We start from the raw sequence: 18719 nt of genomic DNA, 5'->3' as shown, positions 1-18719 counted from the left end.
ATCCTTAAGATACTATTTTAAGATTTTAGTCTTAATACTTTTTTTTTTACTTCAGAATTTATTATGATAGCTATTTTGGAAGGACAACAGGGGAGGTACCACTAGAGAGGCAGTGTTTTCCTTGCAGGTGCCTGGTGCTGCATCTCTTTGTGAGTATACTTGAAGGGAATGACCTAAGATGTGATGTTAGCATACACCTTTTGAGCAACTTATTTTACATATTGAAAGTTTAGACCAATGCCATTTGTGTGGATATATCTCCTAAATCTTTTATCTTAACTAGAAAATTAGTCTTACTAGTTAGATGTCTTGGTGTACTGTACATAAATTTTTATCCAAAATTATTTCGGGAAGCAGGGAATGATTTGTTTCTGACTCCTTCCCACATGTCCCAAATTGAAGTAACTCTCTCAATTACTTATTTTGAGCACTATTTCCTGAGAAAAGGCACATTTTCCCTAAGTGACCCCAGTCAGTACTTGTTTTTATATTCTTCTAGTCTCATGTCAGAACTGGTAAGGAAAGGGGCAAATATATTTAACATAGACATTATTTTTCCTAAGTATGTGATAGCACAGTGGCAAGTGTTGGATGCTATAAAAATACATTTTAAGAATCACTTTAAAAATTGCCATAGTGAGTTGTTGAGATCATGAATAGTGAATAGCCAGACACCCATGGCTTTTTGAAACATTTCCAGAATCAACATCATGTATAATTTAAAAAGTGCTTATTTGAAACAATTTAGGTAGGTAGAAAGGAAGACCAGGTGTTCTGAACTGTTTCTCAAAGCAGAAAGAGTCCCCAAAGATGGTGGAGATGATGGCATCAAGGATGGTTGAAAATATTTGGATCAAATTCTTTTCAGAAATTTCAACTCCGTCCCTAAAAGTTTTAAGTTGTCCCCCTAAATGTTTTTGTTTACTTCTCATTGAGAAAATGAGAAAAAATTTGGTTTATCTTATTTTTTATATCTACTATATATTATTTTCCTTCCCTATTTGCATTCATGTTGTGTTGATCAATTTCTGGATTTGACTACATAATCTTTTTCCCATTCCTTTTCCTGCATTTGGCTCCTAATTGGTTCCTAAAATCTGATGTGAGTTCAGCCAAGCTATAAAGTATACTGCATACCTCCCAACATTTGAGGGTAAATGCTTATTTAATTGTACTTAGAATAGTTACTATCTCTTTCTTTTGCATGGACTTTGAAAACTAATCACCTCTGAGTATTTTTCTAAAAGTAAAGATGATGTGTGTTTTTTTTTCTCCCAGAAAACCAAAAGAAGAAATACAGTTGAAAATAAATTTGAAAAGTAAAAACGGTTACTTACAAGTCCTGTTTATTCACTCATGTGGGGGACGGAGTTGTTCATTGCTTTACTTTTAAAATCTATGTCTAAAACATTATTAATACTTAGAGTTCTGTTTCTCAGAATCTAGTGACTTTTCTTAGAAATTACTGCAGCTTATATGCATATTTTAAAATGGCAACTTTTGAATTATGCTTTAAATTCATATTCTTGTGAATTTTCTAAAACAATGAAGTGGTAATAGTTGCTAAGCATTGTATGTAAAATATTTTATCTATCTTTTGAATTAGAAACGTCTAAAAGCAGCAGAAGCAGAGAGTAAACTGAAACAAGTGTATATCCCAACTTAGTAAGTAATGGAAATCTTTTAAAATAATTGTCATGGTATTAATTCTATCAAAACAAAATATGTCATTTTGGTCAGTTCCAGTCAAATTTGAATTTCATTGTGTATCTTATTTTCTTCCACTACAAAGCATGAGACTTGCTTCCCATTATATCACTATAATAATATTTTTAGAGAGAAAAATGGCTGGTAGGAAAAACACCACGTAGACAACAAAAGGACTAGAGAAAGACTGTTCCTAAATTGTACTTCTGTCACGGCTGCGGGGAAAGTGTCAGGAAGCTAACCCATGAAGCTATTGTTTGAAGCAAATGTATTTCAGAAAGCTACCAACTCATGAAACTTGTATGTGGTAGAATGGATTTTTTTGGGGTAATGCACATTGCCCTTTTGAGGCATGTTGTTTATCTGGTTGTTAATTTTGTATTTGTGTGTGTGTGTGTGTGTGTGTGTGTGTGTGTTTTAAAAAAATATTGACTTCAGAAGGAAGGGAAAAGCATAGACAGATAGAAACATCAATGATAAGAGAGAGTCTTTGATCTGTTGCCTCCTGCACACCCCCACGGGGGATCGAGCCAGCAACCAGGCATGTGCTCTTGGCCGGAATCGAACCTGGGACCCTTCAGTCCACAGGCCGATGCTCTATCCACTGAGCCAAACTTGCTAGGGCAGATTTGTATTTTATTTTATTTTATTTTTTTAAATTTCTTTATTGATTAAGGTATTACATATGTGTCCTTATTCCCCCATTACCCCCCACCTCCCATTCATGCTCCCACCCCCCTGTTGTCTGTGTCCATTGATTAGGCTTACATGCATGCATATAAGTCCTTTGGTTGATCTCTCCCCCTTTCCCCCACCCTCCCCTACCTTCCCTGAGGTTTGATGTTCTGATTGATGGTTTTCTATCTCTGGATCTATTTTTGTTCATCAGTTTATGTTGTTCATTATATTCCACAAATGAGTGAGATCATGTGATATTTATCTTTCTCTGCCTGGCTTATTTCACTTAGCATAATGCTCTCCATCTCCATCCATGTTGTTGCAAATGGTAAGAACTCCTTTTTTACCGCAGCGTAGTATTCCATTGTGTAGATGTACCACAGTTTTTTGTTTTTTTTTAATGTACTTTATTGATATTTTATGGAGAGGAAGGGAGAGGGATAGAGAGTTAGAAACATCGATGAGAGAGAAACATCGATCAGCTGCCTCCTGCACACCTCCTACTGGGGATGTGCCCGCAACCAAGGTATGTGCCCCCGACCGGAATCGAACCTGGGACCTTTCAGTCCGCAGGCTGACGCTCTATCCATTGAGCCAAACCGGTTTCGGCTGTACCACAGTTTTTTAATCCACTCATCTGCTGATGGGCGCTTAGGCTGTTTCCAAATCTTAGCTGTGGTGAATTGTGCTGCTATGAACATAGGGGTGCATATATCCTTTCTGATTCGTGTTTTTAGTTTCTTGGGATATATTCCTAGAAGTGGGATCACTGGGTCAAATGGGAGTTCCATTCTTAGTTTTTTGATGAAACTCCATACTGTTCTCCACAGTGGCTGCACCAGTCTGCATTCCCACCAGCAGTGCACGAGGGTTCCTTTTTCTCCGCATCCTCGCCAGCACTTGTCATTTGTTGATTTGTTGATAATAGCCATTCTGACAGGTGTGAGATGGTACCGCATTGTTGTTTTGATTTGCATCTCTCTGATGATTAGTGACTTTGAGCAGGTTTTCATATGTCTCTTGGCCTTCCTTCTGTCTTCTTTCTAAAAGTGTCTATTTAGATCAGTTGCCCATTTTTTGATTGGGTTGTTTATCTTCTTTTTGTTAAGCTGCATGAGTTCCCTGTAAATGTTGGAGATAAAACCCTTATCGTTGATATCACTGGCAAATATGTTCTCCCATGCAGTGGGCTTTTTTGTTCTTTTATTGATGGTCTCCTTTGCTGTGTAAAAGCTTTTTATTTTGATGTAGTCCCATTTGTTTATGTTCTCTTTAGTTTCCATTGCCCTAGGAGCAGTATCAGTGAAGAAATTGCTTTGGCATATGTCTGAGATTTTTCTGGCTGTGGATTCCTCTAGTATTTTTATGGTTTCTTGTCGTATGTTTAAGTCCTTAGGGCTAGGGTTAGGGAAAGTAATTGGAATCATACTTTGTATATGTTGGATAAATAGTGAATAACTATTGTTTGGGTCTAGCATTCTATCATTGTTTTCCTTGGAGTTAGAAAACATTGTTATATCAACATATATGCAAATTTTCTTTTTATATGCTATGTTTTAAATGAATTATAATCTTTTTCTTGAGATCTTTGGATTTCAGTCATTCATTTGTTCAGGAAAATTTAGTTTATTAAGTACCACATATATAGTGCTATCCTAGGTTCGTTGGGGATAAAAATGAAATGTACTACAAAGTTCTATGTACTGCTCCAAGATTTTTCTCACTCCATGAGCTCAGTACAGTTGTTTTATACTTAGCCTTTTGTTTACTGAATTTTGATACATTAAGACAGTTTTACATACTAGTATAAGAGGCCTCATGGGAAATGAATTGTAATATTTCCTACTAATCTTTATTTTTAAATCCTAACCTAAGGGTATGCTTTTATTGATTTTTGAGAAAGAAGCCAGGGTGTGGTTGGGTGGAGACACACACATGCACACACACATATCGATGTGAAAGAGGAGATCGAACCTACAACCCGGGTATGTGCCCTGACTGAGAATCAAACCCGCAACCTTCTGGTGTAGGGACAGCACTCGAAACCACTGAGCACACTGGCCATGCATCTTACTAATCTCTTATCTCAAGACAGATAGTATGTAATTTATGGGGCCCATAATTTTTATTCAGAGATATAATGTCTCTTCTGCAGAGTGGTTTCTAATATTTTAAAAATTTATATATTTTATTTGAGTTATTTACAAAAGAATAACTCCCCAAAAGAAATCTGTTGTGATTCATCTGTCTCAGATTTTCAAAAGCAGGCATACCAGCTTTCTTGAACTTTACAATGTTTGTCATATCAAAGGAAAAGTGTATTCACCAAGCTAAGTAACTTTGGTGGAGAACCAGGTTAGGTCATTTTGAGTTTGTTGTGTCCACAGAGGTGTTGAATATATTGTTGGATATATTGGTCTTAAACTCAGGGGAAAGTTCGGGGCTAGAGATACAAATTTGAGCTTCATCAACATATATCATTGTGTTTTAAACTATGTATGAGATTTCATAGGAGAATCAATAAGAAAAAAATGCCTTGGGCCAAGCTTGAGGAAATCCAGTATTTATATGTCAGATACAGATAGAGAATGAAAGCTAAAAAAGAATAGCAAGGTGAGTGCATTATTATCATTAAAGCTGAGAGAGGAGTGGGTTTCAAGGAGGGAAAGAGATCAACAGTGTCAGATGCTGGTGAAAAATAGCCAGGGAACTTAGCATCACAGAAGTTATTGGTGATCTTTGATGCAGATGGCAGCAAAGGGCAGTCGAGAGAAAGCTCTCGGTTTTGAGGAGTAGGTTGGGATAGAGAAATGGGAGAGTTTTTAAAATAGGAGAAATACATTACATGCTAATGAGGAGGGTCCAGGAAGGAGAATCAAGGGAACAAAGTTCTCAAGAGGGTGCAGGGGTGGAATCTGGAGCACTGATGGGGGAGGAAAGGTTTGGGCATCAGATAAAAGGGCAGTTTCATATAATGTGACTTTAAAACATCTTTCATGCTTTTCTTAGAGTAAAAGTTTATTCGGATGGTCACATTGACCTCAGTCATTTGTGCCCTGAGAATTAACCTGCAGGTACTTGGTTTTGCAAAACATAGTTTAAGTGATTCACATGTCTATATTCAGCCTTTGAACACTTGTTTCCCTTTTGTAATTATTATATCAAGGTCAGTAGTTCATTCAGTCAAATAACGTTCTAGATTCAGGTGAAGAACTAAAGTTGTATGTACTCTTGTTCTTTTTTTCAGGCAGTTCAACTGTAAACTTATATTAGCTCTTTTTCAACACATATATTTTAGCCCAGGGTTAAATGTCAGAACTTTTCATATTTTGGGGAAGTCATTTAACTTCAAGGGGCCATCATGTCTATCTAGCTATAGTAGATTTTTAAAAATCAGAAATATTATATCCCTTGGACATCTTAATCATTCTAAATTACCACTTTTCATTTTGTACATTTCCAAGTGAAAACTGTAAGAAGAGAAATACATTCTTTCTGGCTTAAAATGTGTTTTTAAAACCAAGTTGTCTTCAAAACACATTGCTGGCACAGGTTAAAAGTGTAAATAATAGCTCTGTATATAGAATAGGGACTTCAGAGCACTCAGAGGTTAAATGATTTCATCTGGGGCTGGTGATGGGCGTCACCAAGAGTTACAGTAACAATGCCAGGAAGAAATCTTAATTTGCTGTCAGGCCAAGTTTACATACTAGGCTTTTTCTGGTAATTGGGACTATGGGAATGAAAAAGAGCGAAGAGGGAACTCCTGCACCCACCCTGTGTGGAAACGCCAAGTGTCCTGATAGTTGTGACCACTCATTACTTTAGTAATCATGAGAAGATATAGTCATTCAGCATTTATTTCTCCCAAATAGACGTGAAAGCTCCTGAAGTCAGATACTGAATAAATACATGTTAAGTGAATTATGAGTTTATTGAGGACATACGACGTATACCTGTGCAGTATTCTTGGTCATGACTTATAAGCTGGGGAGTTAGCCTACCCTAGATGGGGACAAGTTAGCCATGTTTGCATAGCAAGTAAAAGATAATCTGGGGTACGTGTTTCTGGGGAATTATGGCCTCTGGGAAATGTGCACATACACTTCTGATGATGTCGCTCTTTTCCTCCTAAAATTTTTCTTGAAGAGAAAAACCTCTACTTTCCAATGCTATGTAATCTTCATAAAAGTTCAAACATAATAGAAATGATTATCATGAGCAAAGTCTCCTGAAATGCTGACTTAACTTTGGATATGCCCCATTGACATCCAGTGTTTGTGTTAATCATGGTCTTTTGTAAGTTGCCTCAGGAGTCAGCAGGACCGGGACAGTGCCTTCCTCTGAACACAGCACATCGCCTTCGGCTTCATTAATATGATTCATAAAAGTATTTTATTTTCTCAGGAGAATTTGTGATAGCTGATACAGCTTAATAACTTGTATTTTTCAAAATAATCACAGGGTGTCCTAAGGAAATTGTATTTGTGTGGAGAAGAGAGATGGCTCTATTTATTTTGTGAGTGCCAGGCATGAGAGATTGGTTTGTACATAGCCTTGTTTTGTAAAGATGAATGGTTTGGGTTCACTTTTACCAGTGTATTTCTTCTTCACCAAGCATTCAGATTTATTTATGTGTAATTCAGATAAATCAATAATGAAGTGTAGAGCCTTTGCCTTGTTTGTGCAAGTCATTTTTATGACCTTACTTTACATTTCATTGGAAGCAGCAAACCGAATCCCAACCAAATACCCACCAGCAATGGCAAACCTGGTACTGTGAACGGGGCTGTGGGAACCACATTCCAGCCGCAGAATCCCCTCTTAGGGCGAGCCTGTGAGAGCTGCTACGGTAAGTTTTCTCTAGCGGGGCTTTCTTTTCTCATTTGAGGCCTGTCTCAGTGAAGTGCGTGGAACTGTGCTGACACTGTGGGAGGGAGGTACGTGAGGTCAGTACTGCGCAGAGGGCAGAATAATGCCTTATCTTCCACCTGGACACTGAGTATTTAAGTCTTGGGTTTCCTTTGATTTGCTTTTGTGGGGTCCTGTGTTTGTTGATACAGCATTGTTAGCTGAGTTGCATTTATAGTTGTTATTAGCTTTGTGCAAACGATGATCCCATGAAATATTCCAAATCCCCTTTTGGAATTTCTCAGTATACTTTGACAAATTAAAGTCTCCAAATAAATCTGTAGGAAACACCTGTGTGGGGGTAAACTGCTGCTTATAGTCCTCAGACCAGATTCCCTCAGAGCACGCTTGGGAGATGCAGTTCTATGATATTTGTTTTTGATCTCAGGATCCTAATTTATTCATTCCTATCAAAAATCTCGACCAGAGGCTGGTAGTATTATATTTATTGGGTTGGGGAGATGAATTGTTACATAGTTGATATACTTTTTATGTTTATTTAAAATCTCATACAACAATATCATCTCTTAATGGAGTATTGGTGACATTATCATCTATGTTTTCTACCAACCAGAGAATGCTTGGGTGGGAGAGGGAAGAAAACGAATATTTATTAAAAGTCTACTCGGTCCCTAGTTTTTGTCTCTCAGCAGCTCTTTGAGGGTAGATGCAGCCAGCTGCCCTAAGGACATATGAATGAGGGCGTTTCAGCATTAAAAAGGCTCTTAAAACCAAATCATAAAATTTCTCTTCTGAAACCAAGGAAGGTGTGAGCCAGACAAATTGTGACTTCATAAAATGGTACATATCTACCCATTTTCTGCACCATGGGAGCACAAAGGGAAACAGTTTGTGGAAAATTACCTTCTTTTGGTCAAGATTTTACATGAATTGCATCACAAATGTTTTTGAATTGGGATTTCTTAGATTTCAAAGTGCATTTATATTTAAATTAAAAAAAAAAAAGAATCCTGGAGACAAATGGTAGTGACTTAATCTGTCTTATCTTTTATTTATAACCCCCTTTACACATAAATAATCTCACATATACCTTTAAATAATCTGTCATTTTTCTGTATGCATGACAAGCACTCTTAATTTTATAATATTTATTTTTGGTTCATATTTTAAAATAATTTCTATCAAAATAATATAATATGTTTATAAGGTTTACCATTATAGAAAAATTGCTCTTTTCTATTTGTCATTTTTCAATTGAACATGAATTAATTATGTGTGGAGAAAAGCATTTGTTGACAAATATTAAATGACATGTCTTAGTTTGGGTAAAAATTTTTGTTTTCAGAATCTAAAATAAGTCCATGCCTAATATGTAAAATTCTTATCATTTGTGTTTTTTAAAATCAACTTATGATTTGTTTTTAATTTTTAAGAGGAAGGTTTTGGGGCTGCTACTTGCAAGGAGTCCTCCAAAAGTCATACATGATGAGGTGCACAGTATTATTCTCAGTGAACTAAAAAGGCAATTTGATTATAACGATCACCATATCTTCTTTTTTTTGACATTGGCTGTGAAGTGTTAGCTGACTCCTGGCTGTACTGCTTGAACATTATCTGCTATAGATTGGGAGGAATATTCCAAGGCAAACTTACAGAATTATAATAATGATTTTTATGCACCTCATTAACTTAAATGTGTCAGTGTCAATGTTTTCAAACTTCAGATTGGGGATACTTTGACTGTTATATGGCAATAATTTAAACTGCAGAATAAGACTAGCACAGGCTTGCAGTGTTTAGCTGTGTGATAAATCAACTAAGTTACTAGGTCTTAAGCATGCTGTGATGTCGGCCACATATGCTCACCGAATATATAATTACAGTCTTGAAGGTATTCTGTTTTTTAAAGGAAGAAATTTAAAATAATTATTTTATCTGTTGATTAAGGAATAAAAAACAGATACCTGCTACTGTCACATTCCTACCTCTATCAGTGGGGCCCTGCTGAGTACTGTAACTGAACTATAGGTTTGGAAAACTGGCTTTAAACTTTAAACACTAATAGCATTAATAATTTTCTGATAGCTTATTTCCAGAAATGAACACAATAGAAAATATTTGTAATTAACAAAAACTCCCTCAGCAACACAACATACTATGTAGGATACGTCACCTAATAGCTTCTCTTAGAAAGATGCCACAGGCATTTGGTATGTATATGTGGTTTTTAATGAATTCTGAGTCTTGAAAACTATATGTATACTAGAAGCCCGATGCACAAAATTCGTGCACTCGGGTGCGGGGGTGTGGGGGAGCGGGGCGGTGGTGGGTCCCTCAGCCCAGCCTGTGCCCTCTCAGAGTCCGGGAGCCCTTGGGGGATGTCCGAATGACGGCTTAGGTCCACAGTCGGACATCCTTAGCACTGCAGTGGAGGCGGGACCCGCCACGGCCACTGCACTTGCCAGCCATGAGCCCAGCTTCTGGCTGAGTGGCGCTCCCCCTGTGGGAGCGCACTGACCACCAGGAGGCAACACCTGCGTTGAGCATCTGCCCCCTGGTGGCCAGTGTGCATCATAGCATCTGGTCATTCCGCCAGTCAATTTGCATATTAGCCCTTTATTATATAGGATATTAGACTTTTTTTTCTTTTTTTTTTAATTTAATAAATCTTTATTGTTCAGATTATTACAATTGTTCCTCTTTTTTCCCCCATAGCTCCCCTCCACCCGGTTCCCACCCCACCCTCTGCCCTTACCCCCCGCCCTCACTGTCCTCATCCATAGGTGTACGATTTTTGTCCAGTCTCTTCCCGAACCCCCCACACCCCTTTCCCCCCGAGAATTGTCAGTCCACTCCCTTTCTATGCCCCTGATTCTATTATATTCACCAGTTTATTCTGTTCATCAGATTTTTTTATTCACTTGATTTTTAGATTCACTTGTTGATAGACATGTATTTGTTGTTCATCATTTTTATCTTTACCTTTTTCTTCTTCTTCCTCTTCTTAAAGAATACCTTTTAGCATTTTATATAATACTGGTTTGGTGGTGATGAACTCCTTTAGCTTTTTCTTATCTGTGAAGCTCTTTATCTGCCCTTCAATTCTGAATGATAGCTTTGCTGGGTAGAGTAATCTTGGTTGTAGGTTCTTGCTATTCATCACTTTGAATATTTCTTGCCACTCCCGTCTGGCCTGCATAGTTTTTATTGAGAAATCAGCTGACAGTCGTATGGGTGCTCCCTTGTAGGTAACAAGGAACTGTAGCTAACTGTTTTTCTCTTGCTGCTTTTAATATTCTCTCTTTGTCTTTTGCTCTTGGCATTTTAATTATGATGTGTCTTGGTGTGGTCCTCTTTGGGTTCCTTTTGTTTGGGGTTCAGTGCACTTCCTGGACTTGTAAGTCTATTTCTTTCACCAGGTGGGGGAAGTTTTCCGTCATTATTTCTTCAAATAGGTTTTTAGTATCTTGCTCTCTCTCTTCTTCTGGCACCCCCATAATTCTGATGTTGGTACTCTTGAAGTTGTCCCAGAGGCTTCTTACACTACCTTCATATTTTTGGATTCTTTTTGCTTTTTGCTTTTCTGGTTGAGTGTTTTTTGCTTCTTTGTATTTCAAATCTTTGACTTGATTCTTGCGATCCTCTAGTCCAGGGGTCCTCAAACTATGGCCCGAGGGGCACATGTGGCCCGCCGAGGACATTTATCTGGCCCGCCGGGTGCCGCTGCCTGTCCTGCTTAGCAGCTGACTCGTCCCGGGCCTGCAGTGTGCATAGGAATTCATAGTGGTTTTTTTTAAAACTATAGTCTGGCCCTCCAACGGTCTGAGGGACAGTGAACTGGCCCCCTGTTTAAAAAGTTTGAGGACCCCTGCCTAGTCTGCTGTTAGGTCTCTGTATAATATTTTTTATTTCAGTCAGTGTATGCTTAATTTCTAGTTGGTCCTTTTTCATATTTTCGAGGGTCTCGCTAAATTTATCGTCCTTTTCTAGAAAATTCTTGAAAAACCTTATAACCGTGGTTTTGAACTCTATATCTAGTCGTTTGCTTTCCTCCATTTCTTTCATTTGTGAACTGTTTCTTTGTCTCTGCATTTTGGCTGCTTCCCTGAGTTGATAGATTGGCTTTGTGTGCTAGGTGTCCTATAGGGCCCAGTGGCTCAGCCTCCCCAGTTACCTGAGGTGGACCCTCTTGGTGCACCCCTTTGTGGGCTGTGTGCAGAGTCTTGTTGTAGTTAAGCCTTGATTGGTGTTGGTTTCACTGGGAGGAATTGACCTCCAGGCCAATTGGCTGTGAGGATCAGCTGTGTCTACGTGGGGAGAACTTCTGTGCTGGAGACACCCTTATGAGACAAGACTTGCAAAAGCCTCTGTGCTCAGCTTGGATGGGGCGGTGTCTCGGGGCGGAGCAGACAGCATTGGTTTCCCGTCAGCGATGCCCTAATATGCCCCTGTGTCTCAGTGTCCTGTGGCAATCGCTGCATGCACCTCTGAGAGAAAGCTGCCCTCGAGTTCCGCCTGCTGCCAGATAGTCCAGTTTCTCCCCGAATGAGCCTGGGTCCCCAGAGTCTCACCCGGAACTGGAGTTCAGTGCAGTCGGGTGCTTTTGTCTCCCTCCCGCTTGAGAAAGCCAGCCGCGCACCCAGCTGCCCGCCCTCTTCGCATGTGCGCCTCCGTACCTCTGCCTTCCGGAGTTCCTCTGAGCCTCAGTGTGCTTTTCCCTTTCCTGACAGACAAGTTTCACACTGTATAAGTCTGGGTCCCCAGAATCTCGCCCGGAACTGGAATCCAGCGCAGCCGGGAGCTTTTGTCTCCCTCCCACCCGAGAAAGCCAGCCGCGCACCAGTTGCCAGTCCTCTCTGCGTGTGCACGTGTCTCAGCACCTTTGCCTCCTGCAGCTCCTCTGAGCCTCAGTGCGCTTCTCTCTTTCCTTCTAGTTGTAGAATTTCCACTCAGCCAGCCTTCCTGTGGTTCTGGATGATGCCCGTTTTGTCTTTTAGTTGTAGTTTTGAAATTGTTGTGCGAGGCAGCAGTTTAGGTGTTTACCTGTGCTGCCATCTTGGTTTTTCCAGGATATTAGACTTTCATATATGGTTTGTAAGTTGGGGGAAGAAAAATAACATAAACTGAGAGTGGCTTTGGAATATTTTTTGAAAAATTTGATTATACATTGATGTTACAAATTCTATAGCATTTTTGTTTTTCTTTTTTCTCCATCTTTAGCTACACAGTCTCATCAGTGGTATTCTTGGGGTCCACCTAATATGCAGTGTAGATTATGTGCAACCTGTTGGCTCTATTGGAAAAAATATGGCGGCCTGAAAATGCCCACTCAATCAGAAGAAGAGAAGTTATCTCCCAGCCCACCTACAGAGGTACATGAGCAATAAATAGTCCTTTTAGCCTTGAGGATGGTCATATTTTTCAGTGGCTGGATCAGTCCTTGAAAACAGAAGTACAGTGTTAGGTCATTTAAAAGCAAACAATCTTTATAGCTAAACATAGCACCACAATATTCAGGGTGAGGGTGGAGAGAAGGGCAGGGACAAATCCAGTCTTCATAGGTATTCAAAATATTTGTTTTGTGAGAAAATTACCGAGACAAAAGAACAATGTGTGTGGGAGGTCTTAGCATAAGTAGAAAGCTTACCGATTAAATGTTTGTTTTAATTGCTTTTTTTGGGAAAACAGTTTGCAGCCTTTAGATACTATTGAAATTGTATCTTATTACATAAAATAACAACTTGAACATTTTTTCCCCACTCCTTGGCTATCATAGGAGGCACAAGTACGTGTGGACTTAATTTTGAGGTGAACAGCAGTTGAAATAGGATTTTGGAAAAATTCTCATAGCAGATATCCAGGTCTACTAGAGACTATTGTATTTGAGGACTAACAGGATCTCGGAGTCCTTCAATATTTTTTTAAACAACACTCAAAATAATCTAATTAACCCCTTGGCATCTTTTTTAAAAACTATTATGAATATAGTTTGGGATTGTTAGGGTCAATTTAAAAACACATACATACTCCCCCACCCCAAACGCAGTTTTCTTCTCTACTTCCCCACCTTCTTTCCAAAAGTACACACTTTTTAATCTTGTCCTTCGGGGTAGGGTTTTAAGTTACAGATGATTTAGTGGAAGATTTAAAAACTGCACTGTTCTTTGAGCATGATGCCAATAGTACTGCACTTTAACCAGCTCTGTTCTTCACCTGTTTGTTGGTGTCTGATTCTACAGGACCCCCGTGTCAGAAGCCACATGTCTCGCCAAGCCATGCAGGGGATGCCTGTCCGCAACACTGGGAGCCCAAAGTCTGCAGTGAAGACCCGCCAAGCTTTCTTCCTTCACACTACATATTTCACAAAATTTGCTCGTCAGGTCTGCAAAAATACCCTCCGGCTGCGGCAGGCAGCGAGACGGCCGTTTGTTCCTATTAATTATGCTGCCATTAGGGCAGAATGTAAGATGCTTTTGAATTCTTAACCTTATGTGTTGTGCTTCTGACCATTTTCTCTCTTTCCCGCTCTCTTTTTTGTTTTGTTTTTGTTTTTATTTGCAATAAACATAAGTTCTTGTGTACAGCCTTTTATTTGGTTTATTTTTTTTAACATTGTTTTTGTCTGCTGCCATTTGTATTATGCCAACCTGAAAAGAAAACATTGCCCCTCTACAGTCTTTTGCGTAGTGTTCAGCAAACGATGATGGGAGGTGGTCCTGTCCAGTGGAGCTTTGTGATGGAATTGCCTACGTAGGTCTTATTGAGGCACTTTTACCTGGAAGGCAGTGTCACAATGTAATCCCCCAGGGTGGTGGTACAGTGAAACCCCCTAACTGAGACATGCAGACCAATCTGACATGAATTCATTAGGTTTGAATAAAATTTGCCAATTTACACTAATGAAAAATTGTATGTCATTATAAATTGTATTGTTTTCCCATGAATGTTTTACAATTACCATACAATATTTTGGAAATTCACAGTGCTTTATAATAATAAACACTAGGTTTATTAGAAGATTTAGCAAATTACAAATGAATTTTAAAGTCTTGGGTGAATTTTCTGAAAATACACATTTAGTTTTTACAAACTAATGTCCGAATTTGTGGTTGAGCATTCTTTCTATTGTCCAATTTGGTTTCCATTTCATAATCATATATCATACATATTTCCACAAACATTTACATGACTTTATTACTCTCATTTGCAATGCATTCATTCTTGCTTATGTTTCATTTTTTTGTTAGCACAAAGGTCATATGTACCAACGAATTATGGATTGTTCTGTTATTACCATGTACCCTTAAATGTGTCCATAAGTTATGTGTTAACTCTGATTCTAGTCCTGCTCCTTTCAGTCACATCTCTCACTAGCATGTGAGAGCCATGCAACTGCCCCCTAAAGGATGAGTAAACGTGCTGTCTGGCGTAACACAGGAAATAGGAAAGATACTCAGTAGATGTTCTTTCTTTGTCCTTGAGATGAGAAAATTCTTACTACAGGATGTTCCCATTTTGATTTAAAGAGAGGATATCCATAAAAGGAATAATGATTGAAAAACATTTTGTTCCTAAAGATAATTTTCAACAGAATAGTTGAAAGGCTTTAAAAATTTACAGGTAAAAGCTTTATAAGAAGAAAAGTGCTCTGTAAAGGGAGTGGAAATTGATAGTAATCTCTGAGTCCCATGAAGGGGAAATTTAGCTACATTAGATTCATATGTATTTGAGAATTTAGGCTTATGTTGAGGTTTCGTTGCTAGCATTTCAGTGTTGAGGGATTTATGCTATTTTCACTTTTTACAATCAGTTTTAAGGAACTGGAATATTTATATTCATCAAATTGCTTAGTTGATTTAAAACATACTTTTATATATCATTTCTTAAATAAGAGAAAAAACATTTGAGAAAGAAAATGAATAAAATTCTTTCATTAAAATTGACTGGGATCTAATATCATCTTTGTTCCTATGAATGGAAAAGAATCCCTCACCAACTAAATTGGCTGCTTGAGGAAGCTTCTGTTTCCTGTGGTTTTTCTGTTCAGTACTCAGTGAATTTGCAAATTGTGTTTATTTTGATTATTTTTCAATGAAGTACATTTTTCTGTCGCTTCATTTTATCCCCCCCCCCCAATTGAAAGGCCATACTGCTTTTAAAAAGTCAAGATTAAATTACCTGTATTTTATTTCTACAAACATAAATATATAGTAATAAAAAAAAGAACAGTCACTTGTGATGAGATTCAAGGAACATTTTATTTTGTATTTAGCTTCATTGGGTTACATATAGAATTAGATTCTCAGAATAATTAATTTTACCTTGAGATTTAAAATGATAAAGCTTCAGCAGGCATCTGCTCAGTTATTTTTTCAGACAATCAAATGAACTCTTCGTAGCATATAATTGATTCTTGTATCATTTCCCTTATGTGTACCTTATTGCAGCCTCTTCAGCACGTCCCTTGATCTTGGCTTGTTAGTGAGAAGATCAGGTGTTAATAACCTGGTGTCTGTAAGCAATCATGTCTCTGGTCCAGTGAGAATGTATGTGTATTTTGGGGGTATAAGCTTTTCTTGGTTTCTCAAAGGCAGTGATGACCCTGTTACTCCCCCCACAAAGTTAATTACTGTGGTGCAATATGAATGTTCTTTTAAATCAGGTAAAAGGTTGTAATTCTAAAGATACTGATAAATTAAGAACTCTAATTAATGCATTTTAGAATACTTCCTCATAGTATTGGAAAAGGAAAATAGTTTTCCCTGAGAACTTGAGCATCTTCCTCTTATAAGCACTATAAAAGTTGACCCCTTCATCAGCACCATCAAAACCAGAATTTATGGGGTTACAGACTGCATATGACTGAAAAAGAAAGGAGCTAAACTCTCAGTTAGATGGGGGAGACCATACTCTTAATTACGAGTTCTTAAAGGGGAATCTTTGTTTGCATATGTGTAAAATATCCCAAGGAAAATGTAAGAAGTAGTATGGGAAGGGAAATAGGAAAGCTGAGAGAAAGGTGTTGGAAAGGAGACTTTACCACTCACTTCATTCTTCTAGACTTTCAATTTTGAACCAAGGGAATATAGTTTATATTTTAAATAATTTAAAAGCAAGTAAGTCTATTGTATGACCAACATGTTTAAGTATAATAATATACTTTTATGTGTGAATATGTAAGTCCATGCCCCAAATTACTAAAATTAGTAGAATACCTAAGCCAATTCTACCATATAGATAGTGCTTATTAAAAATGCATTGCTAGCCCAGACAATTTGGCTTAGTGGTTGAGCATTGATCCATGAACCAAGAGGTCCCTGGTTCAATTCCTGGTCAGGGCACATGCCCAGGTTGCAGACTTGATCCCCAGTACGGAGGGTGCAGAAAGCAGCCAGTCGATGTTTCTCATTGATGTTCCTGTCTCTCTATCCTTCCTTCCTCTCTAACATCAATAAAAACATTTTTAAAAAATGATTGCTAAGCCCCAAACCAAACATTGCATAAAAGTACCGTGTCTTTGACAAGATTTGCAGTCTGATGTCATGGTTGTAACAGCATCAAGTTTCAGACAGAGTAGCCTGTCCCTTCTCCCCTTTGATGCCACTCCCCTCAGTAAAAAAGCCACGATGTGATAATGGGGTTCCTCCTTTGTTACTGCCATTGGACATTAAGTTACCACATGACTTCACCAAAGATCAGTAAAATCACCTGATACCAGCTGAGCACAGGGTTACTCTTTGAGATTTAGGATCCTCAGAGACTGAGGAAGAAGTAGGTGCATTAAGCAGCGTCCTGTAGATGAAGCTGGGTCTTAGAGAAGTGGATCCAAAGGAGTTACCTGCCACCTTTGTAGCTTGCATGGGTCTGTAAGTGGTTTCTGAGTTGATAGCATACCAGACTTGAATGACAGCAGTATCCCCAGAGTGAAGTTCAAGAGGCACCTGGAGCCATATATATATATTTTTTTTTCTGTTTGAAGCTGCTAATTTCAACTTGGAATTATCCCAAGGCCCCATATTCATAAGAAATTTGTTATTTTTTAGAGATGGCTCAGCAAAAGTTATTAATTGTATAAATGGTGAAATTTTAAGCTCTTAACATTAGGAGAGAATAGTTTGGTTTTTTATTTTGGTATTTTTGGTAAAATTTGTTTCTGAGTGGATACTTCAAATCTTTCTAAAGATACAAAAGTGGTTACAAATCTCATTACCGATCCCATCCTACTCTTCAGAGGTAACCGCTGTTACCAGTATCTAAAGTATCCAGAGGTATTTTGGATTACTTTTTAAAAAATTAATTTTTAAAAAATTAAATTAGGTTAATTAGCCTAAGAATTCCTAGGTTATTTCCAGTCATTTTCTATTAGAAGTAATGTTGCAACAAATATCCCTACATAGATACTTCATACTGATGAACATGCACTTTGAATTTTGGTAGTTGCTACCCAGTTGCCCTCAGAAAAGTGCAATTTACACTCCCACCCACAGTGTCTAGAGAGGCCTGTTTCTCTAGGACCTCGCCAGCGGTGTTGCCCATCTTTCAAACGCTTGGTTAGTTGATGGGTGATGTGTGAGCTTGCATTTTTCTTTTTGAGTGAAATGGAAATCTGCATATATTTGTACATTCCTTTTCTGTCCACTGTTTTTGCCCCTCGCCTATTTTCTGTTGGATAAAAGTCTTGATTTGTGGGAACTTTTTATATTTTAAGGAAATGAGCTCATCTGTGATATGTGATCCAAATATTTCCCCATTTTGTCTTTGACTTTGTTTATGATGTATTTACCAAATAGATTTTTTAAAACGTAGTTGGATTTATCTTTTTTTTTTTAATGGCATCTATATTTTGTGTCTTGTTTAGAAATGCCTCTACAATTCCTAAAAGAAAATTCTGTGGATGGTTTTATTTTGACAGCGATCTCAAAAGCCCATGTGAGAGGTTTTTGTGAATTTTAATTCAGTGTTTATTTTTTGCAGTTTTTCCATTTCATTTATCCCCCTAATCTTTCCAAAGCAGTTGTTAAAAAATGGCCATCAGCTGCAATAAAAGTAACAGTGTTTTTCCAGGTTTGCCTCAAGGAGATGTAGAGCATCCTCTTGGAAGCCAATGAAAGGTGCCTTGTGTTCAGTCAAGTAACTTGAGTGAGATGCGGAGTTCGCCCTGTCTCCGGGCAGATTTTGATTCCTTCTGGGTTCTTTGGGCGTCGTCATATTGCTTCCTTTATCTGTGCACTTTTACTGCACACTAATAAATGATCTCTGTTTGAGTAGTTAAGAGAATAATTTGGGAGTGAGGACTGACCCACACTGGCCTGGTCTTATCCAAAGATGCTAATTCAACTTTGAGTTAGATTCTACTTAACCAACTCAAGTGCAGACCTGATAATCCTATGTTTATGATCATTCCCTCAGGGTGGAATGTGTTTTTTTTCCATTCATATATCACTGAATGGCTGCCATTTTTA

The 18719-nt window shown here is 38.1% G+C and overlaps 1 protein-coding gene across 4 annotated transcripts in view; it reads left to right on the top strand.

Moving 5' to 3' along the window:
* Positions 1-18719, top strand: part of MTA3 (metastasis associated 1 family member 3) — a 138396-nt gene that overhangs the window by 98580 nt on the left and 21097 nt on the right. For 2 of the 4 annotated variants that reach the window (XR_013961480.1, XM_080685257.1), the window contains exons 11-14: positions 1607-1665; positions 7116-7237; positions 12478-12629; positions 13497-13719. Coding sequence is in view for 2 of the 4 variants with exons in the window: in XM_080685257.1 (XP_080541383.1) it covers positions 1607-1665; positions 7116-7237; positions 12478-12629; positions 13497-13719 (556 nt within the window). In the remaining 2 variants the exon portion in view is untranslated. Of the gene's footprint in view, positions 1-1606; positions 1666-7112; positions 7238-12477; positions 12630-13496; positions 13720-18719 lie in introns of all 4 variants that reach the window. The other 2 variants (XR_013961481.1, XM_080685256.1) reach the window with 1 other exon arrangement.

Source organism: Plecotus auritus (genome assembly GCF_963455305.1).
Source record: "Plecotus auritus genome assembly, chromosome: 8".
In the NCBI taxonomy this organism is placed as follows: domain Eukaryota; kingdom Metazoa; phylum Chordata; class Mammalia; order Chiroptera; family Vespertilionidae; genus Plecotus; species Plecotus auritus.
This window is presented reverse-complemented; position numbering and strand designations above follow the sequence as displayed.